The sequence below is a fragment of the Rissa tridactyla genome, chromosome 6 (assembly GCF_028500815.1).
Source record: "Rissa tridactyla isolate bRisTri1 chromosome 6, bRisTri1.patW.cur.20221130, whole genome shotgun sequence".
NCBI lineage: Eukaryota > Metazoa > Chordata > Aves > Charadriiformes > Laridae > Rissa > Rissa tridactyla.
The window spans coordinates 740,660-767,828 of record NC_071471.1 but is presented as its reverse complement, the minus strand read 5'-3'; the positions used below and the strand labels follow the sequence as shown (position 1 = coordinate 767,828).

Genomic DNA, 27,169 nt, shown 5'->3' with positions numbered 1-27,169 from the left:
GTCATCCACTCTAGGAAATTCTTTCCTAATTAGTATTTTTTCATTCCAGACAGGAGACATGGATGTCTTTTCTGACTGCTGCAGTGCTGGCTTCCACATTCGGATATGGACTGTTGCCACCAAAGGTGAAGATGAGCTCCTGCATCCTCTTTAAGACTCACATTGTAGAGAATAGTTTCCTGGAAGCTTATGCAACTGGCAAAGCTGGATCATATGAATCCCACAAACCGTTTCCAGAAGATTCCTAGAAAGCACATCCTAATCTTAAAAAAAAATAATAATCTTCCTCTTGGGTTTAATGCTGCTTATTTGTTTCACTATTTTTAGCATAAAGGAAACGTCTGCTTTGATGAGCAACAGGATCAGACAGACATCACACGCAAGACAAAGCCTCTTGCTTAGCATGACAAGCCAATTGCTTTCTGAAAAAGCCCTGATTTGAATATTTACTACATTACTATAAAATACATAGAAGACTGCTGACCAAGCTTTATGTTGGAAATTAAAAGCTTTCTCTTCGGAAGATCTACAAACTTTAAATGTTGATTGAGATAACGAGGCTATGCCTTCTCTTATGTTAGGTTAGAACATATTCTGTAATACCTTCACTTAAGTTACAGGCAAAAATATCAGCATTTTTAACTGCATCGCAGTACTAGGCAGCAGAGTCAACTGCTTGCTTATCTTATATGTCAGTAAAAACATGTTAAATGGAGAGTAGAAGCAGCATGATTAAAGTGCTTTTGGTTTTTAAAAAATTCTTTGTCAATGCAGAGAAATGCTAGACTTCTTCCTTACACAGATACACTGGGAGCTGAGTTCAGGCTTCAAATTTTCCACACACAGTTAGCTCCTAACCAGCTTCATTTGCACATTTAATAGCTACTTTGGGTCATACTGCAGATCCGTTAGCTCAGGGTCTTGGCTCTGACGTCAGCGACGAAGGGACAGTCAGACAACAGTAAGGACAGGTCAAGACAACACTCCCCAGGAGATCCTCTTGCAATGTCTCATTTACCTCAGAAGTCTCAATAAATCTCTTTAAAGTATTTGTCCAGTTTCCTCGCAAACATCTGCATCAGCAAGATCCCACAGCAAAAAAAAAAGTCTACAGTTTTACAACCACTGTACAAAACACCCTCCCTTTTGTTTTAAGCCTGCGTTTTCTTTCCCCCAGCTTTGTTTAATGGCGTCCAGTTCAAGTGCAGGAAGAAACAATTAAGAACTCGCCCCCGTACTCTATCTCCAGGCCACACAGGATTTTGCAGATCTCCACTGCCCCTTTCCCACAATGAGATGTGCCCACCTTACTCGGTTGCTCTTCACAAGGAAACTGCTTTATGCTTCAGTCTTTCTCAGAGCCTTCCTCTAAATGTTTTCTTGCTGGAAGCGAGTGCAAAACTGCACGTTATTCAAGATGTAAGCAAACCATGATATAGACAATATGACAATCATACATACCCTGCTTTGATCTTTTCCTAGTGGATCTCCATACTTAACTTACATTTTTAAACCACCACTGAGCAAGAAGCTAACGATTTCATCGTTTATCATAACTCCAAGATCACACTGAATTCAGTCTTCAAGGTGATGAACGACATTTACAGGTGAAGCTAGAATTGCCTTCGCTCCCTAATCCACCTACCTGCTATATGCACCACTGTGCATTTATGTACCTTGAATTTAGTGTGACATTTTATAGTCCCACCACTGCACCCCTATGCCATTTCTGACCTACTTTGCCCTTACTACTCTGAATACCCTCATATCTACACACACACGCCCCGCCATGACTACCGACCAGGGCTGCTCTTATTGCAAATTCTCATTTGCTACGAGACAGGAGCGTGCAGGAAGATCAGCCACCAACCAGCTGATGCATACTAGCCACGCTACACTGGTAACGCAACTCCATATTGAACAGCTTGCTCAAAGTCAGAGAGCGGCTGGCTCTGTGCTGCGCGAACCCCTGGTTAGCCCTTGAGGCAGCAGCTTCACTTACTACAGATTTAGCTACAAAATCAGGACCATTCTGCCAGTTTGTTTTACAATGGCAGCCTACCAGCATAAACATACCCGGGAGATACCGCTAGTGTCATTTCATGTGGAGCGGCAGCTTGCCTCCATGACAGTTATGAGTCTCCTCAGGCCTGAAAACCCCTCAATTCCGCAGCTCTACAGATTAAACCTGAAGTCCCACTTAAGTGCAATTTACCTGACTATTTGTGTCAGATAACTGGTAGTGTGTTTGCAGGTACCGAGCAAAGTCACATGGGCTGAGGACAGCAAATAGAGGAAACAGTTTTAGATGACCAACCCAACGGAACCAGCTATCTGTCAGGTCTCTGGAGTAGCTGAGGGGCACACGCAATATAAGCCTCTTGCTGCACTCCCATCTAATGCCCCCAGGAACCAAAGAGGTCTTGAGCGCACACGTATTTAACACAATTATAAGCAGATCTCCCTTGCTCTGCTTGACTTCTGCAGCCCAGCATCTTGAAGAATTCCAAGCACCAGAAGCACTGGTAGCAGAACGGCATCAACACAGCTCACAGCAAGTTGGGTTTGGTGCAGTGTCCTTCTCACTCAGCCTTCACCAGGTCTGCCCACGGTAGAAGCTCAGGGAACACAACATTCCGGTCTTCTGCTCAAGCCCTGCACTACATCCCTCCTAGAAACAAGATCAGCGTGACCACACTCCTTCCCTATACAGAATTACTTCCACCAGCTAATGGGAGCATGTCCACACAGCTGGAAACTCAAGAGGTAGAATGACTAGCCCAGAGAGATATGAACAGATGAGAGGAAAGCCATACAAAGGGCAGCATGCAAAAGAAAGTTGCTTAAAGCTCAGCAAGAAGAATGGCTCTTTAAGATGACAATGGCTCTCCTTGAAGCGGCTGCTGTGAAAATAAGCCTGCTTTGTTTTGATCCTCATTTGTGTTTTGGTACAAGTTTCACAGATACTTGTTTCAACTATTTCAAGGTTACACTGCAACTAGACTGAGGCTTTTAGTAGTACAGTTCAGACTCTGTATGATCTTCCATACGTTTTTAAATAATAAATAGTTTTCAGATCAGCTTTGAAAATGAAAGATCCTAGTGCTTGCAACGGTTAAGAACTGCGGAGAACGGGTCTCTAATTAATTTCAGACTGACATTCAGTGACTCACGGCTGCTGGAATCAGAAGGCCCCATAACAAGAAATCCTCCACAGGAGATGGGTTCATCTGCTTACTGTGTATAAGCGACATGACTCAGAAAGCGTCCCAGCATTGCTCGATCAGCTTTCAATGACTCATTCTGCTCCTCTCCACACTCAGCCTTTTCTAGGGAACTTGCCCTACACTGTTTTTGAGCTTTCTCAGGCTAATAGCTCTTTGCAAGACACAGTTTAAGAGCAAAGCCCATCACTTCTTCAACTGTTTATCACTAAGTGCCTCTGGAAACCCAAGCTGACTCTAGCTGAAGCCTGTGAGTTAATGGTCCATCAACTGCATTTTCAGAACTTTGCAGCTCTGCTCCTTCTGTTTCACTAGCTTGAACATATGGCGACCCGCTCCACGCTGCGAGCTACAGCCCAGTTTTCTAGTTATAGTATGGATGAATTTATTCTAGTTAAGGTAAAGAGAAGATCCACATATATGTGTAATTCACACCAGCTGGTGACTAATCACCTTAATTTAGGAACAACAGACCTCTCCTGATACACTTTGCGTTCTTCAAGCAGCTAGCTACTGGGGTGGGAGTGAGACCCAACATCTGAATGCTGCTCCCACAAATACCTAAGGCTAGTACACTTCCTACCCTGCTGCCAAGTACTTGCATTCCCATATACTTCTATTTCAACCCATAAATAGAAAGGAAAAGGATCATGAGGACCATCATAGGCAGACCACATTATTTATACACACTTATAAACCCAACAAGAGTTAAGGCGACATGGAAATGCCTTTCCAAAACGCCAATTCACTCAAGTGAAAATGAGAGCATTAAGATACACCTTTATAGCAACTCTGGCAAAGTTACAACATTAAGACAGCCAGCTACAAAAAAAGAAACGTGTTTAAAACCGAAATGCGGATTTGAATGCATTTCAGCAGTTACATAACTGAAAAGCAGCAAGATTAGCTGTGCCTGCGATGACTGACGTGGGAATGTGTGCCCTCTTAAAAGAATCACACACACTCCTCTCAAATCACGTCGCTGCGCAGGGAACGGGCATTAGGGAGCATCCCTCTCTCAAGTCATCACAACACTGTAGACGAAGCCACAGAAGCCAGTCTGCAGCAGGTTAGCTGCACACCATAACCAAGGGCCCAGAGAAAGATAAGGATGGAATAAAACACAGAATCTCAAAACCTGCTTTTGTCCACTGATTCTACCATAGATGGAAAATGTTCTATCTATTAGCTCTGACCTAAAGACAGGTGGTTCTCCAAAAGCCATCAGACTCTGCCCTTTCAGACCCACATTGTGCCACGCACTTGAGTGCATGGGTGCAGCCAGGAGCACGGGCTCAGGCAGCAGGATCCTGTCGCTGGGCCGTCAGCAGTGTCACATTCTGGGATGAACTAGGAGCTACCTAGCGAGATGATGCGTTAAACCTGCATTTATCAAGTGAAGATTCAGCAGCTCCCTCCTGCAGCATGCAAGAGCCCAGCCTTCTATTTCCATTGCCTCCTCATGGATTCTGACCTAGCACGACCTAGAAAAGTGAACAATGTGGAGCAGGGCGCTCAACAAGGCAGAGGTAGGAATGGATTAACAAGTATAGTTTGTTCTCTCTGCAGTGGCTGGTTTGTATCTGCATCAACTCTTACAGAAACACCACAGCAAACAGCACCGATTCTCCAGTCTTTGTCCAGTGCATCAGCCTCCCATGGTCTCTCCGCTTGAGAAGCCACAGCATCACACCAGTAACAACACACCACTGCAGTACCACAGTCATCTGTTCATCGCGGTATGAAAGACAAAGCTGAATTCTAGCCTAAATCCCAGATATACAGACATTTAAACAACTGACTTTTTCCAATACATTTGTCCCATAACCTGAAGCCTTTCAGGTGACACTACACAGACCATTAATCCTTCCCTGCACCAGCAGGAACAGCAGTAGCTTCAACCTACACCACAAACTTCGGAACACAGTTGCCTGCCTTTTGCAACTGTATTTGCACAAATGAAAAAAAAACATTTAAGAAAAAGAAGCTGATCTGCTCAAATTCATTGCTTAGGAAAAACTGTTAGTTTCCTGCAGTGGCAGGAGGCAACATGGCTGCAGTAACTACAGCCTGACATCCAGGCAAGAGATACGGCATTGTCAGGGGAAGCGTGTCATTAGCAGTGTCCCTACAGCCTAACAGTACAGGAACCATCATAAACTTGAGTGTATATTGGTATTTGTGCCTCAGGAAAGAAGAAAATGCACCACTTCAGTGCAGAAGCCGCTGAACTCTCGAGTTAGGCCCGGCCATTATCACAGCAGACCTGCTCAGCAAGCCCTCGGCGTTCTCTCTTCAGAGGCGCAGTGGTAACACTGCAGCTCAGGAATGACTGCTTGAGAGCAGCCTGACAGCAGGCACAGGAGCTCCTACACTGTCCCTAACAGCATAACACCAGTTTCACATTACCACCCAAGCACCAACAGCCTCAGCACCCGGCGAGCACTGGCCACCTCCTGATAGCGCCGAGTGCATTTGTCCATTCACTTCGGAACACACCTTTGGGATCAGCTGTATTTTACTGCGCCAGCTGTGTGGCTGCTATTCTGACTGCAGAGATACCTCTCCAGAAAAGAGTCTGGCACTACAGGTGGTGAAAACAAGCACGCAACATGGTCTACCAGTTACCTTAAACTCAGCCACCGGCAGAGCAAGCCACCGAGGCTTGATCAGCAGAGCTGAGGAGACCCCTGCTCACCTGCAAAGCCACTTTGCCCACTGTCAGACAAGCTGTTTGCTTCATCGAGTTTCCTGTGCCACCAAGGTACAAATAAACACAAGACAATCAGTAGTGAGCCCAAGACCCGGCTGCTCTGGGCTTTGTCACTCCCATTAAGGGGACATAAGTTTCCCACAGCACAGACATCACTTAGTTTGAGTGAAAACAGGAATGCTTATTTCTCTAATCTACACAGCACATCTAGGAAACAGCAATCACAAGTCAGTTCATAAGCTGGTGTAAAGCAACCAACCCATTTAGTAGTCTATTAAAAGAAAGTTTGGGTTCTGACTTAACAGTAAGTAAGACTTCTGTGCATTAATGAGCTTATCTAACTAAGCAGTTCAAGGTACATTAGCTGCTAGAGTTCTCATCCAGGAAGAAAACAGGAGAGGTATCGCAGCTCTCACCCAGCGGGCTGAGGGTAAATCACCAACTGTAACGATTTCTGCGTTCCAGAAATCAGTATGATCTTGGACAAGTGACAAGAGTTGAAGCAGGAGGGGGATTAGTCAGGCTGCTCTGGCAAAGTGGAGTTATTCAGAAAACCAGTCCTTTCAGGCTAGCGCTAGCCATTATCAAACCAAAAGGCTTAAGGCTTACACCAATGTCATCACCCCATCAGCTAATCCGAGCATCTAAGCTTTGCTTAGAGGGCTGCATTAGCCACTTTCCAGAAGGCCATGGGCTGCGCCTGGTTTTAAACAAGAGTAGCTCCAATCGCTTCATCCTGGGGAAGACAGGCTGCATAATTTAATTAAGAGGCATACCGTAAGCTAAAGAGCTACTGAGATAAACCCATCAGTTTCAGAGAAACCGTTCCTATTTTAAACCCAATCCCATAAATCCCCATAACCAGTGGGCAGGAAGAGGAGCACGTCCAGCTCTTACCAGGCTGTCCTCCTACAGTCTACTTCTGCGTGCCACACTGCACACAGCGAGTCTGAAGGGTAGCGAGAGAGAAAAACTGACACAAGAAAACACGAGAAGCTCCCTTACTCTGGTAAAACGTCACAGGAACAGCGTTTAACACACCTCTCCACCTTATTTTGCGTCCAACCTTATCTGAACGGCCCCAATGCCTTCTTCCATTTCTACCAGTTCTTCCAAGGCAGTTTTAAATGCAGTCTGCAACAACTTCTACTTGTTTTTCACTCTTGAGCTAGCAACCTGAACAGTGACGTGCATTCTGTTCATCTTCTAACAGAAGAGGTTAGTGAGGGGGACTGGATTTTGAGTAACCGCTTATATTCTGCAGACCAGTAATGGTCTAGGTGCCCTGACTTGCCAGTACTTCTCTCTCTACTACAAGCAGATAACTGCACTTCACATTCTGTGCCTCAGCCTGCAAGCTTTTAGCTGAGCTGCCAACTTCCCGCTGGGATCAAAATAATATATGGCTTGCTAGTAACTTTTGACTCTGTAGGTCATTCACTAAAGGAGAAAAGCTGACTCTGCCATACAGACCAATTATATTTTGGCACCCCAGGCTGTACTTCTGTCCATCCTCTAGTTAATCCTAAGAGCAGCCTTTAAATACTCTAATGGTCTTTAGTAGCATAAGCTTAGAAAAACAGAGCAAGATGTGCTGCAAGACAGTCTTGGCTTTACCATTTCTTGATGTATGGATGAGACAAGAAAAGTGCAACTAGGATCACAGGAAGTTTCTTTACAAAGCCCATTTTGTTTAGTGATTGCTCCTGTTCCATCAAAAAAATGAGATACTAACAAACCAGAGTGCATTTCCAGTCATCTGTGCTTAAAAGAACTCAAGATGTAACCCTTCACAGCCTCAAGACTCAACTTTTCAAAGGCCAGAACTGTGCTCTCTCTGGAGAGAGCAGCATCCATACCCTTCAAGGATCTCTCAAATGCTGTCCCTGAAAGAAAACGTGGCCAGTTTGCAGCCCAAAGCACGCCAGGTATCTCTGTCACTAGATGTCAGTAACATGGCACTTCCTACAGAAGAGAAGTGATGCCTCCCTTCTGACAGGGAAAATATGGAAGTAGGCAGCTTGGCAGCATCTCTTCAGATTAGAGACTGTCCCTCCAAGCAAAACTCGCAGGGACAAGTACAGCTTTTACTACAGGAAAAAACAGTAGCTACAGCTCTGATAGCATTCAAACAAATGTTGCCCAAGAAGACACACGAGCCCACATGCAGTCAGAAATCTGCAATACCTAGGCTTCCGAGCCACAGAGGCCACCCAGACTCACCTACCTGGGAAAGTTCCAGGCTTGGATTTTGGCAGCCTGAGGCTAAAACTTGGTAGCAGCTTTGTCATACTAAAGCAAGCAGAAAACAGACCATAGAATCACACAGCTTATGGGGAGAAGACTAGATCAAAAGCAAGTAACTTCCTAGTGGGGAGAGCAGTCAACTGCACTGGACGATAAGCAAAGGCTGCATTTCCTGCAGCTTTACTGAATCCAAGAACCCAGCCCAGGGAAGAATGGAAGTGGAAATGCATCTAGAAGAGCCGTTGGATAAGAGCCCGTTTTAAGCCTCAGAACACGCACGGTTCAGCATCAGCAGGACTACGTTCTGCCTCAGCAGGTTTTCCAGGGAGGAAGCCGGAGGGTGCAAGCCGTGACCGAGCTAATTCACGTCTCTATCACTAGCGCAGGAGGATCATCTTAGGGGAAGTTCCTGCCCGATCTGACTGCGGGACCTTTGCCCGGGCTGACCCAGCACATCGGGGCAGGCCCTCCCCGGGCGCCCTGTGCCACACAGAGCCTCACCGTCCCCACCCTCGCCCGGTGCAGCACCGCAGGGCTGCCACCCCCGCTATTCCAGACAGAGAGCTAATTAACAGAAACAATTCATAAGCCCCGTCAACCCCAAGCAACGTGCGAGCGGATGGGCCAGCCCCAGCGGGGCTGGGGTCGCCCGGCGCCCCCCGCGCCGGGGGCTGAGGAAAAGCCCACCCGGGGGAGAGCCCCTTCCCCCCGTCGCGGCTGCGGGGGGCACCCGCGCCCCTCCTCAAGGACGGCCGGCGGCGGACCTCGCCCTGCGGCAGGGCCCCCCGAAGCCTGTCAGGGCCGCGCCCCGCGGGGTAGGCCCGCGGACCCCCGCCAGCGCCAAGGGAGCCGCCATCCGCCGCAGCCCGGCCAGCGCCCGGGCGCGGCCGCGGAGCGCGCCCCGTCGTAGGAGGCCGCCCAGAGAAGGGAAGCAGGCCGCACGCCCCGCCGCAGAGCGGGGAGACGGCCCTGGGCACCTCACCTGCCGCCGCCCGCCGCCGCCGCTCACTGCCCAGCGCCCAAGATGGCGGCCGCCACCCCCCCCCCGTCCCTCCGCGCCCCCCCTATCACTGCAGAGCCTCCGCAGCGCATGCGCCACCGCGGGGGCGGGGCGGGGCGTCCGCGGCGGCGCCGGGCGGGCGGGCCGCGCGCGGGGGCTGCCGGGAGCTGTAGTCCCTCGGCGCGGTGCGCGCTGGGGGCTGTAGTCCGGGGCGGGCGAGGGAGCACAACCGGGCCCACGCGGGGGGCGAGCGGCTGCTCCGGGCCTGGGGCTCCCCCGCCTCCGCGGGGGCCGCCCGTCGGGCACAGGCGTGCTCCGGGCGGGGAGGCGGCTCTTTCCCCCGCGGAGGCCCGACGCCACCGCAGGCCGCTGTCTCCTACGGGCCCAGCACCGCAGGCCCCGCGCACCGGCCCCCGCGGCTCGCCTGCGCCCGGGAGGCTGCGCCCAGCGCCCCTGTCAGGCCTGTCCCCGCTTCTCCCATCCCCCCGGCGCCCGCCGGACACGGGGAGCACCGAAGGCAGGCCCCGCAGCGGGGCGGCGGCAGCGGGAAGCCGGGGACGGCGCCGGGTGGGGCCGCAGCAGCCCCCGGCAGCCCGGGAAGGGGGGGGCGGAAAAGGGGCACAGGGGACCCTCCGCCGGCGGGGGTCGCGCTGCAGAGCGAAGGGCAGGAGGGCAGAAAAGGAGGCCGAAAAAATAAATACATAAAAAAAAACCCAACACAAGGCAGGAGTCCAATAAAACTATGTTTATAAATAAAAACAAGGAGATTGGTTTTGTTTTTATAAAACCCAGCGGGCAGGGTAGGGCAAGGGCATGAGCGGTGGCTGGGGAGGCGGCTGGGTGCCATCGCGGGGCAGGGGGGAGAATGGGGACAGGCAGCAGCCAAGACAGGGGCCGGGAGGCTGGCAGAGCGCGGGCAGGGGGAGGAGAGGCATCAGGGAGTCACGGGGAGATGAACCCATGGCAGAGGGGCTGCAGGGGCAACGCAGACCCCCGAGAGGCAAAACGCATTTAATCTCCAGCGTATAAAAACTGCAAACACAACAGACGAAAGGTGGCGACGCTTGCAGAGAAAGCCACGGCGACCCAGCACCAAGGGTCGAGCGTGTCTGTACTGTACCGTGCTTGGCCCTGGGTACGGGGAAGGGGCTGCCCCCAGCCCGAGGCACGTCCCCAAGTACCCAGACGAGAAAGGAAAAAGGGCCGGGAGCGCCAGAGCAAATGGACTCAACTGTCCTGACACCTCTGCAGGCTCCCAGCCCAGAGGCCGCAGTCCAGGCTGAAGCCACCCTCCCTGGGGAGCTCCTGCTGACACCGTTCCCAGCCCAGAGGGAGCAGGACTGTCCCAGCTCTGTCCCAGCGCCTCATCCCTCCCAGCAACCCGGCCGGCCACGCTTGGCGCTGGGCAGAGGGGGAGGCAGACTCGGGCCCCTCATAGGACCTTTCCCCAAAGAGCGCAAGTGAACCATTTGTGTCCCTCTAATGCCATCCAGGCCCTTGAAGACGTCACATTGCTGAGCAGCCGCACAAGGGAGAAGGCCACAGCTGCCACCCAGCCCCAGGCACGGGACAGCCCCTACAAACGGGACGGGCAGCAGAAGGGCAAAGTGTCGCAAGCAGAAGGGCAAAGAGCAGGACAGAGGGAGAGGAACTCTGCCCTTAAATCCCCCCCGAGTACCCCAGGGCAGGGCCCCGAGTAGCACAAGACGGTGCAGGCACCCTCCGCCGCTCCGGGCTGAACACAGAGGGACAGCCCCAGCCCCGGGACTGGCGGCCCAGGCAAGGGGAAGGAGGGTTCTGCCATGGGGCAGTGCCAGGCTTGCACCTGGCCCAATGTGTGGGCAAGAGATGGGAGGCAAGAGGGAAGTGGCAGCATCTCTCCACTCCCCGGAGGCACTGAAGCCCTGGAACATTCATGCATTAGCCAAAAGGCAACTACAATGGGATTTAAAACGCATATATAAGGCTGGTCCCTGCTCCCCTCTCGGGGCTGCGGGAAGGGCAGGGAGTCTTCCGCAAGGGGGAGGAAAGAAGCCATCTTCAGCGCCATGTGTGCCCAGCGCCCTTGGAGCTCCGTGTCCTCCTGTCGGGCCACGCCACGCTCCAGCTCTCCCCCCTACGGGCGGCAGGCTCAGAGAAAGTCAAACACCCCGTAATTCTTTGCTGCTTGATAGAAGAAACACAAAAGGGTGAAAAGAAAGAAGAGATGTTTAGGGTGGAAGGACCAAGCAGCAGCAACACACGGGCAAGCAGCACAGGGCGCTGGGACGGATGCGGATTAATGGGGTTAGAGAGGACGGCAGGAGGGAATTACCATCGGCAATACACAAGTCTGGTGGCGGGATGGGCTGGCAGCACCCAGCAGGTCTGCCAGGCCCGTCCACCCCGCTCGAGGAGGGATTAGAATCAAGGTTTAGTTCCATTTATTATTTTTTTTCCCTTTTTTTTTTCTTTTCGTTATCAAGACCAAAAAAAAAACAAAACAAAAAAACAAAACCCAAAAAACAAGGGGTGAAGCCAGGCCTGGTCCTAGGAGACAAACGACAGGGATGGAGGGGGGAAAGGAAGGGGCGGCAGACAGACAGGGGACGGGCGCTTCACATTACATCCACAAAGAACTCACTGGGGTTGCCCATGGCCATTCGGAAGGACTGTCTACTGGCCGTCAGTTCGGGGGGCACAGAGGCCAGGTCACGGCCCGGCGGCGCCCCAGGGGGGCCCATGGCTGAAGGCGGTGGAGGCATCAGCAACATGGGGGGGCTGAAGAGAGGGGGGAGGCCGGGCGGCCCATACGACTGCTGGCTGTGGTGGCTGCGGATGCTGTGAGCCAGGGAGTGCTGGCTGCGCTGGCTGTGCTGGCTGGCCGGCACCGAGCGCTCGCTGGCCGCGCGCTCGCGCCGCATGCTGCTCCTCGTGGTGTGGTCCGACTCACTCCCGCTGCCGCCTGACTTGGACTCCCCGGTCTTCTCTCTCTCCTTCCTCCTCTCGCTGCCGCTGCGATTGGAACCGCTGCTCCGGCTCCCTGCGAAGCACACAAGGCAGGGTTAGGTGACAGCTCAGACAAGCCAGGAAGAAAGGATGCTCCTCTAGCCACGAGGGGACTACAGCACGCTGCAGCATAGCCACCTGCCAGCACAGCCCGTGCTCTCAGTCTCCTTTCAACAGTCCCACAACCCTTCCGAGATGGCTTTTGCTCTGGTTTCCCACACAGCCTTTTCCTGCTGCTCCCCTGTGCTGAACAGGGCATCTGCCCACCTGCAGGAGTATTTTAGTCCTTTTCACTCACCTTCGCTGTGCTGGCTGCCTGCACTGCCCCCTCCGTAGCTGTAGCCCGGGTCAGGGAAGCCGGGGTGGGGGTTGTATGGATGAGGCGGTGGATACTGATATGGGAAAGCCATAGGCCAAGGTGCAGCTCCTGGGTGGGGGAGTGGAGCCAAAGTGTCCTGATCGGAGGCGCCGCTGGAACCATCGTGATCGTGGAGAGACAGATTAGCCATGTCTGCAAGAAAGCAGAGAAGAGGGGTTAATCCAAGCAGAAAGACAACCACGTGTGATGAAGCAGCTCCCCGTCCACGCTTGCTGATGGACAAGGATGGGGTACACAAGGAGATGCAAGAAGTTGGCACTCCCCCTGATAGTCAATGCAGCCATTTGTGCTTCCTGGATGGATAATAGCCAGGCTGTGCAAGTCAGAGCTACCACTCTAATACAGTGACCAGCTTGGTGGGAAAGGACCACATCAGAGTTAAGTCCACCCTACCAATTACTTCCCCCATCCCTCTTATTTGAGCAGAATCCAGTTGTCTGACCACCACTCCTTTGCCAGCTTTTGAAGTTCAAAGCCTGGACACAAAGTCAGTGAAGACTAAGACTCTGCTATGGCTGCCCAAGAGAAAAGATCACATAGTAGACAACAACGTCATCTTCCAAGTTCACTACCCCAGCAGCACGACAAGGGAGCTGGGATATTCTTCCTCACTCTCTAACAGGGTCTTTAGAACAAGAAGCCCAGCCTGATGGCAGTGGCAGTAGATGTGTCCCCACAGTGTTAGCAAGGCTCTGCAGGACCTCAACCCCACCTCCATTCTCTCCCTCCCACCCACGCCAAGTGCCATACTTCCACAGAGGTCCCCGAAGATGTAATAGCATTGCTCCGAGAAGGTGATCTTGTTCACGGTGTGTCGGATGTAGCCAGCCTTCAGCAGATTGCTGGCATATTTGCGGGACTCACGACGGTCTGTAAAGCCCTCCACATGGTGATAGAGCCAATCCACAACATCCGAACCTGCCACCAAACACCAGAGTTAAATACAGCAACACAGAGGAAGAGAGCAGCCCTTGAGGCAGTGGGGTGCACTGGAGCCAAGACAAAGTGGGCCAAAAGGTGACAAGGGACTGCACAGCCAAAGGTTCAATTTGCGACTCTGGCCTGGTCAACAGTTTACAATGACAGAGATGCTCCCGTGGGCATCTGCTTGGAAAACAGGCCGCCCATTCCCCACTCCCTGCCACTGCTGCAGGCAGCACGGTCTCTTACCAATGAAGGCATTGGGGATGGTGATCTTCAGCCACATGCGGTCACGCACCTCCAGGCCTGACTCTGGTGAGGCCATGGCTTTGACAATGGTGGCCATGTCGCTGTGGATGGACAGGTGAAAGTCATCGAGGCCTGTGGTGTGGACGAAGGGAAGGGAGGCAGAGATGAGAGGGGAAAGAAAAGACAACAGCGCTACATGGAAGCATCACACACAGGAGGAATGGGCCAGGGAACAATACATCGCAGACAGTCTTGGGGCCCACGCTGTGTAACCCCCCCTGCCAGCCTTCCGATGTTATCCTTCCCGTGTCAGCTGTTTCACCTTGTGCAAAACCCAGGCTAGAGTCTCCTTCCTTCCAACCTGTCCCAAGCAGCTGAGATCCAAAAGTTGCCAAGTGAGCCCACACAGCCCAGCAAGGGAATTCTCTGCTCCTCACAAACTTACAACGAACTCCTGGCCTTTTGCCCCAGCTCTCTAGACCCTTGCTTCAGGGCTCTGTATACTGCCATCACCCAAAACCCTCAGAAAGCAACCAGAAGAGCCCTGTGCTCAGCAGGACCCTGCCCCACTGTGAGGCTCTTTGCTCCCAGTTGCCTCCATCCTGCCCTATCTGCTGTCTGGGAGGGAAACTGCTCCAGGGACAAGCCGACTCCCTCTGCTCCGGCACTCTCAGCCGGTAACCCCTGACTGCTCTGAGCCTTTCCTCTGCACCTGCCACAGCTCCTGGGTTGCACCCGGGCTCTTTAACTCCCCTTACGTAAAAGGCTAGAAAAGGTGGTATTAATTCACCCAGCCAAAACTCCCACTGATCCAAGCGCTTGCCTGGTGAGAGCTGCCTCCTCCTTAGTCCCCTGGCAGGGCAGATCTTGCCCATCCCAGCAGCTCCCAGGCAGATGTATTGCTCCCTTTATAGCACAGTGAAGGCGAGGAAGCCGTGCAGCGGGTGGAGCACGGAGGCACAAGGACTTACGTTCGGTCTCTGGGATGGAGCTGGTGATGGAGGAGCTGGTGGAAGTGATTGTGCTCATGGATGGACTCATACCGTACGCTGGGTAGGTGCCAGTCATCGCTGCCGTGTGAGACACCCAGGCTGCCGGGTCAATGGGCCGGATGGGCTCACCTGCAGTGAAGAAAGAGTCAGTCAGCAGCTATAAGAAATTATCCCCTCATCAAATCAACCTCTAGGGAGGGACAGGGACTCAGCGCAGCCCATTCCATCCCCAGTATCTGCCGGGACTCACCCGGATCGGAGCATGGAGAGTCTGGCCCAGCCCAGATCCGCTGGGGAGCAACTGGGAGAGAAAGAAGAGAGGGAGGGTCAGCAGGAGAGGTGCAGAGGGAGAGATCCCCCTATGGCTCAAGGGGGGGTTTCTCTTTCCTCTGGCGCCCCGAGCAAGTGACCCCCCTGCCCCAGTGAAACGCGTCCCCAGCGTGATGTGGGAAGGAGGGCTGGGCTTATGGGCATTTTGGTCTGGGAATAGGACATAGCAGCCTCCTAAGAGGAGAGCTGAAACCCCATCAAACCCCAATTCAGTGCCACATGGAGTCACACACACAGGGGAAGAACAAGACAACAAGTTAAGTGCTTAAGGCAGGGCTCTCACATGAGCTGGGCACCAGCGTTAAGGGTGGGTCAGCTATCCACTTACTCCTGGGTAACGAGAAGCAGCCCCGCGGGCTGGGGTCCCAGCACTTGGCCACTGTCAGGGTGATGGGCCTGCAACAGAAAGGCGAGAGTTAGAACAAGAGCCCAGTGGCGCAAACCCCTGCACAGCGGGTGGATGCTGGGTGCTATCTCTCTCCTGCAAGACAGTGAGAAGCTGCCCGTCAAGTGCCCTCGTTCCCTTCTAGCTCTGGATTTCCTTAGTGGCATGGACAAAATGATGTGACCCTGCTGAGGGTTGCTGATGACCCTAATGACACAGCAACCCCACAAAAAGGGGGCACAGGCCCCAGTTCACCACCATTCTATTGGCTGCAATTCTTGCTTCAGGCATGAAACCCCAGGAATCAAAGCAACATCAAAAACATCAGTTCTGAGCTTCTGCAGAGCCACTAGCAGAGGTGGCTGGAAGACACGACTCACACACCTCAAGCACACACCGTATGGCTGCCCATGGGGGTAAGGAACAACCTGAGAACTTACCCCGGCTTGTGCACAATCTCCCTCAGCACCCGCACAGCATCATCGTTGCTCATGTTCTCGAAGTTGATGTCATTTACCTGCAAACAACGCAAAGAGGTGAGTTCCAGAGATGTGACCAGAGGCTGAGCTCCCCAGTCAGCTCAGCAGTGACTCAGCTTCCCTCAACCAAGCGCAGCTTCCTGGGTTTAGCCTGCCAAAGCGCGCAGGGAGGCTTCTGGGTCTTTTCTTACTGCTTTCCCAGGCCCAAAGATGGAGATATGTGGGCGCGAAGTACCTGCAAAAGCATGTCTCCTGGCTCAATCCTGCCGTCAGCTGCCACAGCACCACCCTTCATGATGGAGCCAATGTAAATGCCTCCATCCCCACGCTCATTGCTCTGTCCCACAATAGAAATGCCCAGGAAGTTGTATTTCTCTGCAGGGATGGAAAGAGAAAGAAGTAAAACACCACGAAATAGCAGGCACAAGCAGCCCTAACCTCAGACAAACCACGTGCTAACAATGGTTGCTTGCACCACTGTCCCAGAGGGATGTCCTGGGACACAGAGAAACTCTTGAGAGACCACTGCTTCAAGACAAGCAGGAGACTACAGAATCCATCTCCTCACTCCTCCCCATGTGTGTTGTCCTTGCCCCCTCCCCAGTTCCCTCTCCGCCACCCAGTCTCGCTCTGGAAGGACTGTAGGCTCCACGCACACCTCCCACTCACCCATGTTCAGTGTGACTGTGATGATGTTCAGGGACATGGTGGAGTCTGTGATGCTGCTGAAGGACGATGACTGCAACATAAGTGAAACATGAGATGTCCTCCTGTGCCTCAGTAACATTCCCAGCCCCAGCTCCCACCACTTGTGCTCCCTGTGGCACCACAGCCACAACCCACAACTCCAGCCTTACGCTGGGAGCTTTGCGGAGCCGCAGGGCATCAGACACAGTCCTTATGACCTCTCCACAGCCAGGACAAGGTCTGTGGTCCCAGCTCTTGAGGCTGCATTGGCTTGGGAACGGTTTACAGCACTTTATGAAGTCTCAGCGTTTGAATACCACCCGTCCCCAGCTGCGCCCACAGCAAACACAGACAAATCCCTGATCAGCCCTGCCGCACTGAGTGGAGAGATCCACCAGGCAGCGCACCTTGCCCTGCCTTGCCCCCCCCCGCCAGACACCCAGCCCCTGGGTACCCGCTCAATGCGTGGAGCCTTCTGTTTCCGCCGGCGTCGCTTGTGCCTCCTCATTAGACGGGAAGCACTGCTTTGCTCTGTCGAACTGCTAAACCTAGAGGCAAAAAACAGAGTCAGCTCTTCTGCTGCCAGGGTGGTGGCTCTGGCAGCAAGAGAGCCACAAAAATGGCACAGGGAATAAAGGATTGCAGGGGCAGAACATGTACGTGGGGGACAGACAACAGCAGAGGGGGCTGCTGGGTGAGACTTGAGACAGAGGCACGTCTGAGCAAGGACACTGGAGCCTGGGATTACTGTGCCCTGCAAAGGTATCTCTCTGTGCTGAGAGGCAGGGGGAAGCCTCCAGGACCTAAGCTCTCTTACCTGCTGGTGGAGTCATCTTCATCTGAATCGAAGAAGCTGGTGGTCTCCAGCTCACTGCTCATGAGTGTGGAGGAGCTCTCATACCCGCCTAGGTCTCGGCGTCGCTCTCCCTTCACTGTCCCATTCACCCTGGGTGCTATGAAAAGACAAGACTCAACGTGCTTGAGACAGGCCACAAGGAAACAACCCCTTCCCCTATGCAAGGCTCACAGCAACCTTCTCAGCATGAATCTGGCCAGCAGACAATCCCATTGAGAGCCAGCTGGCTCTGAGTCCACCCTGGGATCAGATCCACCTTCCGTGGGATGCCTTTTCTATCACTACAGGATGGGGAAGAGGCTGATGGGCCACTAGGAAAAATGCTGCTAAACTTGTGGACGACTTGCGGCTGGTTCCTTGGCAGAGCAAGGAGCAGCACGGAGTGGCAAGGCCACAGCACACTGCTTTTCAACTAAGGAGGACTGAGGCATTGCTGCCTCCTGCTCTCGAGGCTTCTACAGGAGACATTTCCTTTGCCCCAAAGGTTTCAACACCAAGGTCTGATGCAACACAGGTGTTACCTCCTGCCTCCAATATGAGGCTATGGCCTCAGATCACTGAACATAGCCCATAGCCCTCAGATCCCAGCCCTTCTAAGCTGGGAAGGTTCTGCAGAGCAGAGAGAGCTGCCCCATGTCTGCAGCTGGTGTCCCCACCATGCCACAGCGATGCCCTGTGGAGCTCCTGCCATGTTACTAACACTCACCATGCTCGGGCCCATCTTTCCGACGAGGTCGTTCCCTTTGTGACGACACCACTGAGTCCGTCTCTGTCTCATTGTCCAAGTTTTCCCGACTCCCCCCAGTGTTAGGGCTGCGATGAGATAAAAAGAGCAAATATGTCCAACAGGAAACAACTTAAGCAGGCTCTCTCTACCTCTGTGCTGGCCAGCACGAGCCTCCAGCCAGCAGCAGTCTCCCTCCCGAGAGACAGGAGCAGAGACGGTGGGGAACAACCACAGCACATCTGTGAGTCCAGGGCAAGGGACTGCGAGGATCTGTGCCAGCTCTTTGCCAACTTCCCTGCACTATTTTCAGCATGCCCTTGCTTGTTGAATGATGCAGCTCCACTTCGGATCAGCTCCCAGCCCCATCCTCCTCCCCTCTAGCTGGCTGTGATCCCTGCCAATTTGGGTAAGAGTGCCCCAGCCCCTAGTCTGGATTTACAGCAAAGTTGCTGTGGGTCCCTCCACAACTAGGTCAGGTGTCCAGATAACTTACTGGAAAGAGGGGGGCCTGGAGTCTCCGATTCCTCCCGTGCGCTCCATGGAGGGTGGCAGCTCTGTTTGGTTATCAGCACAGACCGAGCCAGCATCCGAATGGGAACCCTCTGCAGAGACCAGCTGGAGGGACGAGACGGAGAATGAAATGGATGAGGCACTGGGACAACATTTACAAGAGTAGCCAAATGAGATGGCCAGAAGCCTGCCTGGCCCAGGATCTCATCTCTGACGGTGGACAAGAGCAGATGCCCAGGAGTGGGTATGGAACAGGCCAAGCATGGTGCAACATTCCCCCTCAACGCCTTCCCAGATGCTGGCTATCTGTGGCTCAGGAATTCCTGATCCAGTGGTGAAGTCAGGGTGGCCAACAGCCCTGCTTGGAGACTGACATCGTCCTGTAGCAAGCAGCGGATTTCCCTAGCTCTTCTCACATTGGAAGAGGCAGCCACCAGTCATTCCTTTTCTTGATTTTACCAGTCTCCACAGCTCTGCCTCCAAGCTGTGGGACCCAGCAGGACTTTCACCTTCCCAGCCCACAGGAGCTGGGGGCAACCGAGCTCAGGGCTGACGGTGGCTTCAAAACAGGCTCCAACATGCTCTTTTTCTGGCTTCCATGCATACTTTGCAAACTTTCAGTTTGTGCCTGGATAATTGGCTTGGGCACAACCTCCAGCCAACCTCTGGGAGGCTCAACATTTTCCCTAGCACGGAAATTAAAGAAAGGGTCAAATCCCAGGGACTCTCTATACCAGCCATGCTTTGGGGCAGTCCAGATCTGCGCCTCTGCCTCTAAGATAAACCACCCATTTCAGGGCTTGGGGAATGAGGTGAAGCCTCTCCCAGGAGGAATGGGCTCACTAGTGGGATGAAACAGAGGATTGCTCAAATGAGCTCAATGGAAAGTGGTTTCCCCAACACGGCTCCACATCCAGGTTTGCACTCTCCCCACTTTCAAGCTGCACTGAGCAGGGCTAATCTCAATAGGGCCGGAAAGGAAAGCAACAAAGAGCCCTTTCCTTGCAAGAGACATTCAGGAATCCCCAGAGCAGAGGTGACAAGGCCCAGAAAGGAGCTCCTGCCCCTGGCCAGGGACAGGATAGAGTTCAGGATCCCGGGCAGTATTCACAAAACAACAAGAAGTAAAATTGCAACCTTGGACTTCAGGAGGGCTAACTTTAACCTCTTCAAGAAACTGCCTGGAGAGATCCCATGGGCTAGGGCTCTGGAAGGCAGGGGGGCTCAAGAGAGCTGGTTGGTAATCAAACACCACTTTCTCCAAGCTCAGGATCGGTGCATCCCTAAGAGCAAGAAATCAGGCAAGGGACGCAGCAGACCTGCATGGTTGAGCAGGGAGCTTCTGAAAAAGCTCAAGTGGAAGAAGGGACTGACCACTTGGGAAGATTACAAGAATGCTGCCAGAGCGTGCAGGGACGAAACGAGAAAAGCCAAGGCCTCCTTGGAATTAAACCTGGCAAGGGATGTCAAGCTCAACAGGAAGGGTTTCTTCAAGTATATTGGAGGCAAAAGGAAAACTAGAGAAGTTGTGGGCCTGCTGTTGAATGAGACAGCAGCCATGGTGATGGAGGATGCGGAGTTACTGAATGCCTTCTTTGCCTCCGTCTTTACTGCTCAGCCCAACCGTCAGAAATCCCAGACTTTGGAGAAAGTAAGAAGGAAAGTCTGGACAGAGGAAGACTTCCCCTTGGTTGAGAAGGATCAAGTGAGAGATCAATTAAGTCAATTGGATATCCACAAATCCATGGGTCCTGATGGGATGCACCCGAGAGTGCTGAGGGAGCTGGCAGAAGTCATTGCCGGGCTGCTCTCCATCATCTTTGAAAGGTCCTGGAGAACAGGCGAGGTGCCTGAGGACTGTAGGAAAGCCAATGTCACTCCAGTCTTCAAAAAAGGCAAGAAGGAGGAGCCGGGGAACTACAGGCTGGTCAGCCTCACCTCCATCCCTGGAAAGATGATGGAACAGCTCATTCTGGGTGTCATCTCAAAGCACGTGAAGGAAAAGAAAGCTATCAGAAGTACTCAACATGGATTCACCAAGGGGAAATCATGTCTGACTAATCTGATAGCCTTCTATGATGGCATGACTGGACGGACAGATGAGGGGAGGGCAGTGGATGTTGTCTACCTTGACTTCAGCAAGGCATTTGACACGGTCTCCCACAGCATCCTCACAGGGAAGCTTAGGAAGTATGGATTAGAGACTGGACAGTGGGGTGGATAGAAAACTGGCTGAAAGACAGAGCTCAGAGGGCCGTGATCAGGGGCACAGAGTCTAGTTGGAGGTCAGTGAGGAGTGGTGTTCCACAGGGGTCAGTACTGGGTCCAGTCCTCTTCAATATATTCATCAATGACCTGGATGAAGGGACAGGGTGCACCCTCATCAAGTTCGCTGATGACACAAAGCTGGGGGGGGTGGTTGACACAGCAGAAGGCTGTGCCACCATCCAGAGAGACCTGGAGAGGCTGGAGAGTTGGGCAGAGAGAAACCTTATGAAATTCAATAAGGGCAAGTGTAGGGTGCTGCACCTGGGGAGGAATAACCCCCTGCACCAGGACAAGTTAGGGCTGACCTGCTGGAGCACAGCTGTGTGAAAAGAGACCTGAGAGTCCTGGGGGACAATGGGATGACCATGAGCCAGGGACAGGCCCTTGGGGCCAAGAAGGCCAATGGCATCCTTGGGTGCATCAAGAAGAGCGTGGCCAGCAGGTGGAGGGAGGTCATCCTCCCCCTCTACTCTGCCTTGGTGAGGCCGCACCTGGAGTACTGTGTCCAGTTCTGGGCTCCCCGGTTCAAGAGGGACAGGGAACTGCTGGAAAGGGTGCAGCAGAGAGCTACCAAGATGATTAGGGGACTGGAACACCTCTCTTATGAGGAAAGGCTGAGGGATTTGGGTCTCTTCAGTCTGGAAAAAAGATGACTGAGGGGGAATCTTATCAACGCTTATAAATACTTAAAGGGGGGGTGTCAGGAGGATGGGGCCAGGATCTTCTCAGTGGTGCCCAGTGACAGGACAAGAAATAACAGGCACAAACTTGACCACAGGAAGTTCTACCTAAACCTGAGGAGGAACTTCTTTACTTTGAGAATGGCAGAGCCCTGGCACAGGCTGCCCAGAGAGGTGGTGGAGTCTCCGTCTCTGGGGACATTCCAAACCTGCCTGGACGCGTTCCTGTGCCACCTGCTCTGGGTGCCCTGCTCTGGCAGGGGGGTTAGACGAGATGATCTCCAGCAGTCCCTTCCAACCCTACCATTCTGTGATTCTGTGAGAATAGAGCTGATGAGCAAGGGAAGATCAATTTCCATCTTTAAGGACCTTCCAATGTGCTTCTCACATCTGCTCACACCTGTCCCCTGCACGGCACAAATAAGGGGTCGGCTCTCTCCCCGTGTCAGGGAGGATCTGTGGGGCCTTGATCTGCCCCAGACAAACAGGCTGTGGGTCAGCCTGGAGCCAGCCCAGGGAGGTGAGAGGACAGGACAGGACCTGTACGCTTGAACCAAGCCATCAGCCATCACAGGAGAGGCCTGATCGAACAGAGGTGAGGGATGCCCCCTGACCCCTGCCCTGGGTCAGGACAGAAGGATCATGAAACATGGGCTGGAAATGAGCTGACAGCTGCTGCCCAAACCGTAATGCCCAGCGTAAAGGCAGAGACAGCTCAGCTGCTTGCTGGCGAGGAGACCGCATCTGCATGGAGGCAGGAGCAGATGCCCGTTTACACAGGTCTTGAGCGCTTCCCAGCATCACTGATGAAACACAGAGCTGTGCCCTGCCCACCTTTGAGAACGGGGGAAACCTTGATAGAGGGGATGATGGACCCCACAGATCATCATCAGGGCAGGGTGTCCTGGGTTGAGCGACAGAAATAATTTGGTTTTTGGTAATTTTACTTGTCAGTAAGGTCTCTTCCAATGCTTAGGAAAACTGCATTTTAGAAGATTCTAGTGTCTGAATTTGCAAAAATATTTACTTTGTAGCCAACTATGATATGCAGGTTTCAAGGTCTCAGTGTTTTCAAGCTCACCAGGTGTGGGGACGAGAAGGAGCGAGACCCGGGCGCTTGACCTAAGCTGCCAACAGGGTTATTTTATACCATGAACATCGCATTCAATATAAATTAGACAGTTTGCTGTGAAGTTCTCTCTCTTATCACAGCTCCGATCCCGAGAACTCCTTGCCCTGGAGCCAGAGCTCCGAGCCCTTCCCTTCCTCCCGAAGCTTCAGCACTCACCGTGTCCCACATTTGCTGTCCCTGCGGGGAGTGCACGGCTTCTGCTGATAGAATGGGCTGGGAATAGTCCTTGTATATTTTATATTGGCATTGGGATCAATACTGGTTCTTTAGTCTTATTAGTGTTAACTATTTTGTTTTATTCTATTAAACCTATTTATATTTCAACCCTTGGGTTTCCCTGTTTTTCCTAATTCCCCTTCCCAGGTGGGGAGGGGTCAGCAGGTGATAGAATAATTGTCTAAATGACAATAAATTGCCATGGGTTCTTCACAACACAGGGGGAAAGAGGTCTGCTGCCAGGGAGGCACTGGGAACAGAGACAGGGATGCAGCCGGGGCAAGGAAGAGAGAGCAGCCCCGGAAAAGCCAGAGCCAAGGCAGCAGACAGGGCAGAAAGCACCCTGGGGTGTCAAAAGCTGCAGAGCCCGTCCCACAAGCCCCAGGACAAGCCCAACGGCTCCTGCCCTCACAACCGTCTAACCAGCTCGTCTCGCACTTGGCTCAGCTTCCGCTCTGCTCCCCACACCTTCCCGGTGACTCGTCTTCCCAGGACACATCCCACTCCCCAAGGGCCACATCCCTGCTCTAGCAGCCACTGCCTGGGAGCACGGGGGAGGTGAGATGCTGGAAGAGGCCAGCATCACCATACAACGCTCCACGCTCTAAGATATCAAGGCAAGACCAGGCAAATAGATCTGGTCAGAGGGAACTGGCTGCAGGCAGCTGTCAAACAGCAGTGAGGAGGAGAGGAGAGGGGGTGTTCCTGAGAAGGGGGACTGATGCTGCTTTCTTCTAACACTCCAGGGGCTGGGATTTCCTCCAGGGAAGGTTTTGATAACCACCCTGCACTTTTCCTGCCTCTTGTACTTGTCAGGAAATATTAACTTGGATCCAAGCCCCCATCTTTCCCTCTAGCTAAAATTAGTACCAAGTTCCTAAAATAGCCTCATCCCAGCCTGTCTGGCAGAAGCAGCAAAACAAGTGCCCCCCCACCCACCCCAGCCCCCAAACCACCCACACACAAGGAAGACTCTCACGACGGAGAGAAAAAGAGATCATCAGCTCTGCATAAAGGTCTCCGAGACTGCCGTCACCTTTGTGCACAAGAGCTGGTAATGGTGCTAACTCCAGGCACATGTTCCCCACAGGGAGCCAGAGCAGCAGCAGGGTGCCCTGGTCAGATCAGATGGAGCTGCACCAGATCCATGTCACACACTGAGCAACTTGAGAAAGCCCCTGCAAGGAAAGCCAGCAACTGCGTGGATGCGTGGGCCACAAGGAAAAGCATGCCAGGTGAAGGAAAAGGAAAAAAAAAAAAAAAAAGGGGGGGGACAATGGCAAGTGTTCGGTGCTTCTGGGACTCCCCACAAAGCAGGTGAAAAGAAAAGGCAGCTGGAAAGGGATGGGCAGGAAGATGTCTCCGGCAGACACGGTGGCCGGACAGGCTGTTTTCCAAAGGGCCGGGTAACCGCTAGAGGGAGGGCAGCCAGCACTGGCCCTTTGTGTGGGAGCCCCGTGCCTGTGGGCAGGACCCCTGCCTGCGCCCACTCCCCAGCCAGCACCCGGCAGCACCTGCCGCCCCCCAGACAGCCACCTGACGGACCCCCAGCCGAGGCCTCGCCATTTGGCACAGGGATAGAAGCACCACTAGGTCTGACCTAGCCTTATTTGCTGAGGATTTTCACTGTTTAGGGGCTATTTGGTGGCCTCTGGAAAAAGGCACTTGGGTCTCGGTTCTGCTCCTGGTGTAGATCCACACACCCCCATCAGCACAAACTGCAGCTCAGCAGGGGAAAAAGGGATGGCTAGTTATGGAGACAGAATACCCTTCTCCCCCCCAGAAAAAAAGAGGGTCCCCTTGGGGAAAGAGGGAGGCATGCAGGAAGGGGACAGCGCATGTGCATGGCACGGCACAGAGGGAGAAGCTTGTCCTGCAGCTGCCCAGGCAGTACCTTCAGTCTTCAGGGCAGCCAAATCCAGTCCGCTTCACCAGCACTAAAGTCACTTAAGCCCTTTGCGCCAGTCACCGCAGCAGGACTTTCCTTGGAAAGCTGACCCTGCCATAGGGGCACATGGGTTACGCTGAGGACAGGCTGGGACCACCACCTCTGCCAGGCTTCAGCGACCGTGAGCTCTCCACAAAGGCATCCCACACCGTCCCTGGCATAGGGGACCCAGCACCACGCAGCCCCCACTCCAGCCGAGGGACCGGACGGAGCGTGGTGATCCAGCTCATCAGCTTCATCAGCAGTCAGCACTTCGACAGCAGGGAGCAGTCCCTGTGCCTTACTTGGCACTATGGAACCCAGCGGTGGCTTTCAGAGAGGGCAGAAACAGGCAGCGAGATACCGCAGCAAGGGGCTTGCTTACCCACGACACCACCCGGCCATTGAAGCAGGGAAGCTTGGCATTGTCATCTGAGATTTCTTCTTTCACCACCCTGCAGAGGGGAGAGGAGGCAGTCAGAGATGGGTCTGGGATTTCAGAGGGAAAGGAGACTTTCCCAGGCGGGCGTTTGTACCCAGCACCAGGCAGCCCAGGCTCGGGGACGGGGCAGGGAGAGGATGGGCAGCTCCCTCCAGCTCCCCGTGCCCACAGTCACGACAGGGCTGGAGGGGGGAAGAGAAGGGCAGAACAAGTTCTCCTGTGGGCACCAGCTGTTTTGCGCCCAGATTCACATTTTAATCAGTTCCCAAAAAAAATTCAGATGTGTATTTCCATCAGTTTGCTTATTTCTTAAGAAATTCACCAGTTCGCTTATTTCTAAAGAAATACATAATTTAAACCTCTTCATAATGATCTGAAAGAATCACAATCTATGCCAGAGATTTCTAATAGATGAAAGTGAAATACATTAAACTTGCTGCCTCCCAAATGTTACTGTTGATTTTTAATTACGTACATAATATTTCAACATCACTTCAAGCTTTATAGTTGTGCCACGATGTCATGTTCCTGCATTACACAGCTACATTATTATCAGTCTTCATACCGGAGGGAGCACTGATAATTTTTTTTTCCCCCGACATTAAAAACATCAGTTTTCTTTGGGAAGAAAATGTATTCTTTCTATTTTAAATATCACCGGGCACCTAAATACTCTTTCCACAACAATGTCACAATCAAAACAGTTTGTAAATTCACCAGATTCAATTAATACCATCTTTGATAAATCAAATTTAATGGCAAAATAGGCTTTAACAAGCTCATTTTCTTTTCTACTCAATGACAACATTTTACGCGCTCTCATTTAATACAAAGACATCTTACAACTAGTTTGTGATACTAATTTCCCCTTCCAAGCTATCTCTAAGGGAGCCTGACACATATTGTGCTTTAAAAAATAACATAGCAACTAAACAGTGAATAAATTATGTTTGGGGGGAAAAGGAATCCAACAGAAAAAGAACAAAAGAACGAATGTGAAGCCAAGGGAATTATCTATTAAAAGAAGCTTGTAAGTAACTAAGCACACAGAGGTGTGATCCCATCAGTAGCTCCGAAGGGTCCCCAGGCCAGTCCCCAGCTGATGGAGGATGGAAGCGGGTGCGAGCGTGGGGCGCGGAGCTGTGACCCATTGTCCAGACCGCCAGGTAGCCCGGGCACTGCCACGGAGCCGCAGCACACTGGGCCCGGAGAAAGGGCTACCCTGGGGTCCCAGCTGTGCTCGCCGGTGCGCTGACAGCTGCCAAACCACCACAGAGAATAGGACAGCAAGGCTCGCCAGCCCTCGCAAGGCATCAGCAAAAGGCAAACGAGCAGCGCTGCAGGACCAAAGCCCCGGGAGCAGGCTTGTTCCACCCCACCAGCCGCGCGGGTTCCTCCAGCGTCGCGCGCTCAGCAAAGGGCTGTCTCTCAGGGCAAAAGGCAGCACCTTGCCAGGTCTTTGCTGGCAGCTGGCACTCACAGTCCCTGCCCAAACCAGAGAGCCAGCAAAGGGCCTGGACAAACACTACCCATCCCCAGAAGGCGGAGATGAGGAGGTCACGGTTTGAGCAGTCTAATCCACTCCCAGGACGTGCCTTAATTCCTCTTGCACAGATGGAGAAGCAGGAAAAAGCAGGAAAGGAGCAGTGAGGATGGATTAAAACCCTGCTGGCTTCATGTTTCTTCATCATGCTCCGTGCCCGCCTCTGCCCAAATCCGCTGCAGCCCAGGGTAGTGTCAAACACAGGCAGCCTTCCCCAGGACCCATCCCCCTCGGTGCCCACCCCGCTTCCCAGTGCGGGCAAGTTGTTGTCTCC

At 52.9% G+C, this 27,169-nt stretch overlaps 2 protein-coding genes across 10 annotated transcripts in view; both read right to left on the bottom strand.

Moving 5' to 3' along the window:
- Positions 1-9,278, bottom strand: part of AP2M1 (adaptor related protein complex 2 subunit mu 1) — a 28,399-nt gene extending 19,121 nt beyond the window's left edge. Inside the window, exon 1 of one of the 2 annotated variants that reach the window (XM_054205471.1) lies at positions 9,167-9,278. The gene's annotated coding sequence lies outside the window, so the exon portion shown is untranslated. Of the gene's footprint in view, positions 1-1,306; positions 1,326-9,166 lie in introns of those variants that run through there. The other variant, XM_054205473.1, reaches the window with a different exon arrangement.
- A 378-nt stretch (positions 9,279-9,656) lies between these two features.
- DVL3 (dishevelled segment polarity protein 3) overlaps positions 9,657-27,169 on the bottom strand; it is a 35,532-nt gene continuing 18,019 nt past the window's right edge. The window contains exons 2-17 of one of the 8 annotated variants that reach the window (XM_054205912.1): positions 25,296-25,365; positions 18,671-18,792; positions 18,157-18,263; positions 17,412-17,547; positions 17,049-17,142; positions 16,577-16,646; positions 16,143-16,282; positions 15,869-15,945; positions 15,327-15,439; positions 14,964-15,014; positions 14,693-14,842; positions 13,722-13,853; positions 13,302-13,469; positions 12,471-12,683; positions 11,808-12,206; positions 9,657-11,347 (exon numbers count right to left, since the gene is read on the bottom strand). In XM_054205912.1, coding sequence (XP_054061887.1) covers positions 11,316-11,347; positions 11,808-12,206; positions 12,471-12,683; positions 13,302-13,469; positions 13,722-13,853; positions 14,693-14,842; positions 14,964-15,014; positions 15,327-15,439; positions 15,869-15,945; positions 16,143-16,282; positions 16,577-16,646; positions 17,049-17,142; positions 17,412-17,547; positions 18,157-18,263; positions 18,671-18,792; positions 25,296-25,365 — 2,074 coding nt within the window. In that variant the 3' untranslated portion in view covers positions 9,657-11,315. The other 7 variants (XM_054205919.1, XM_054205914.1, XM_054205916.1 and 4 more) reach the window with 7 other exon arrangements.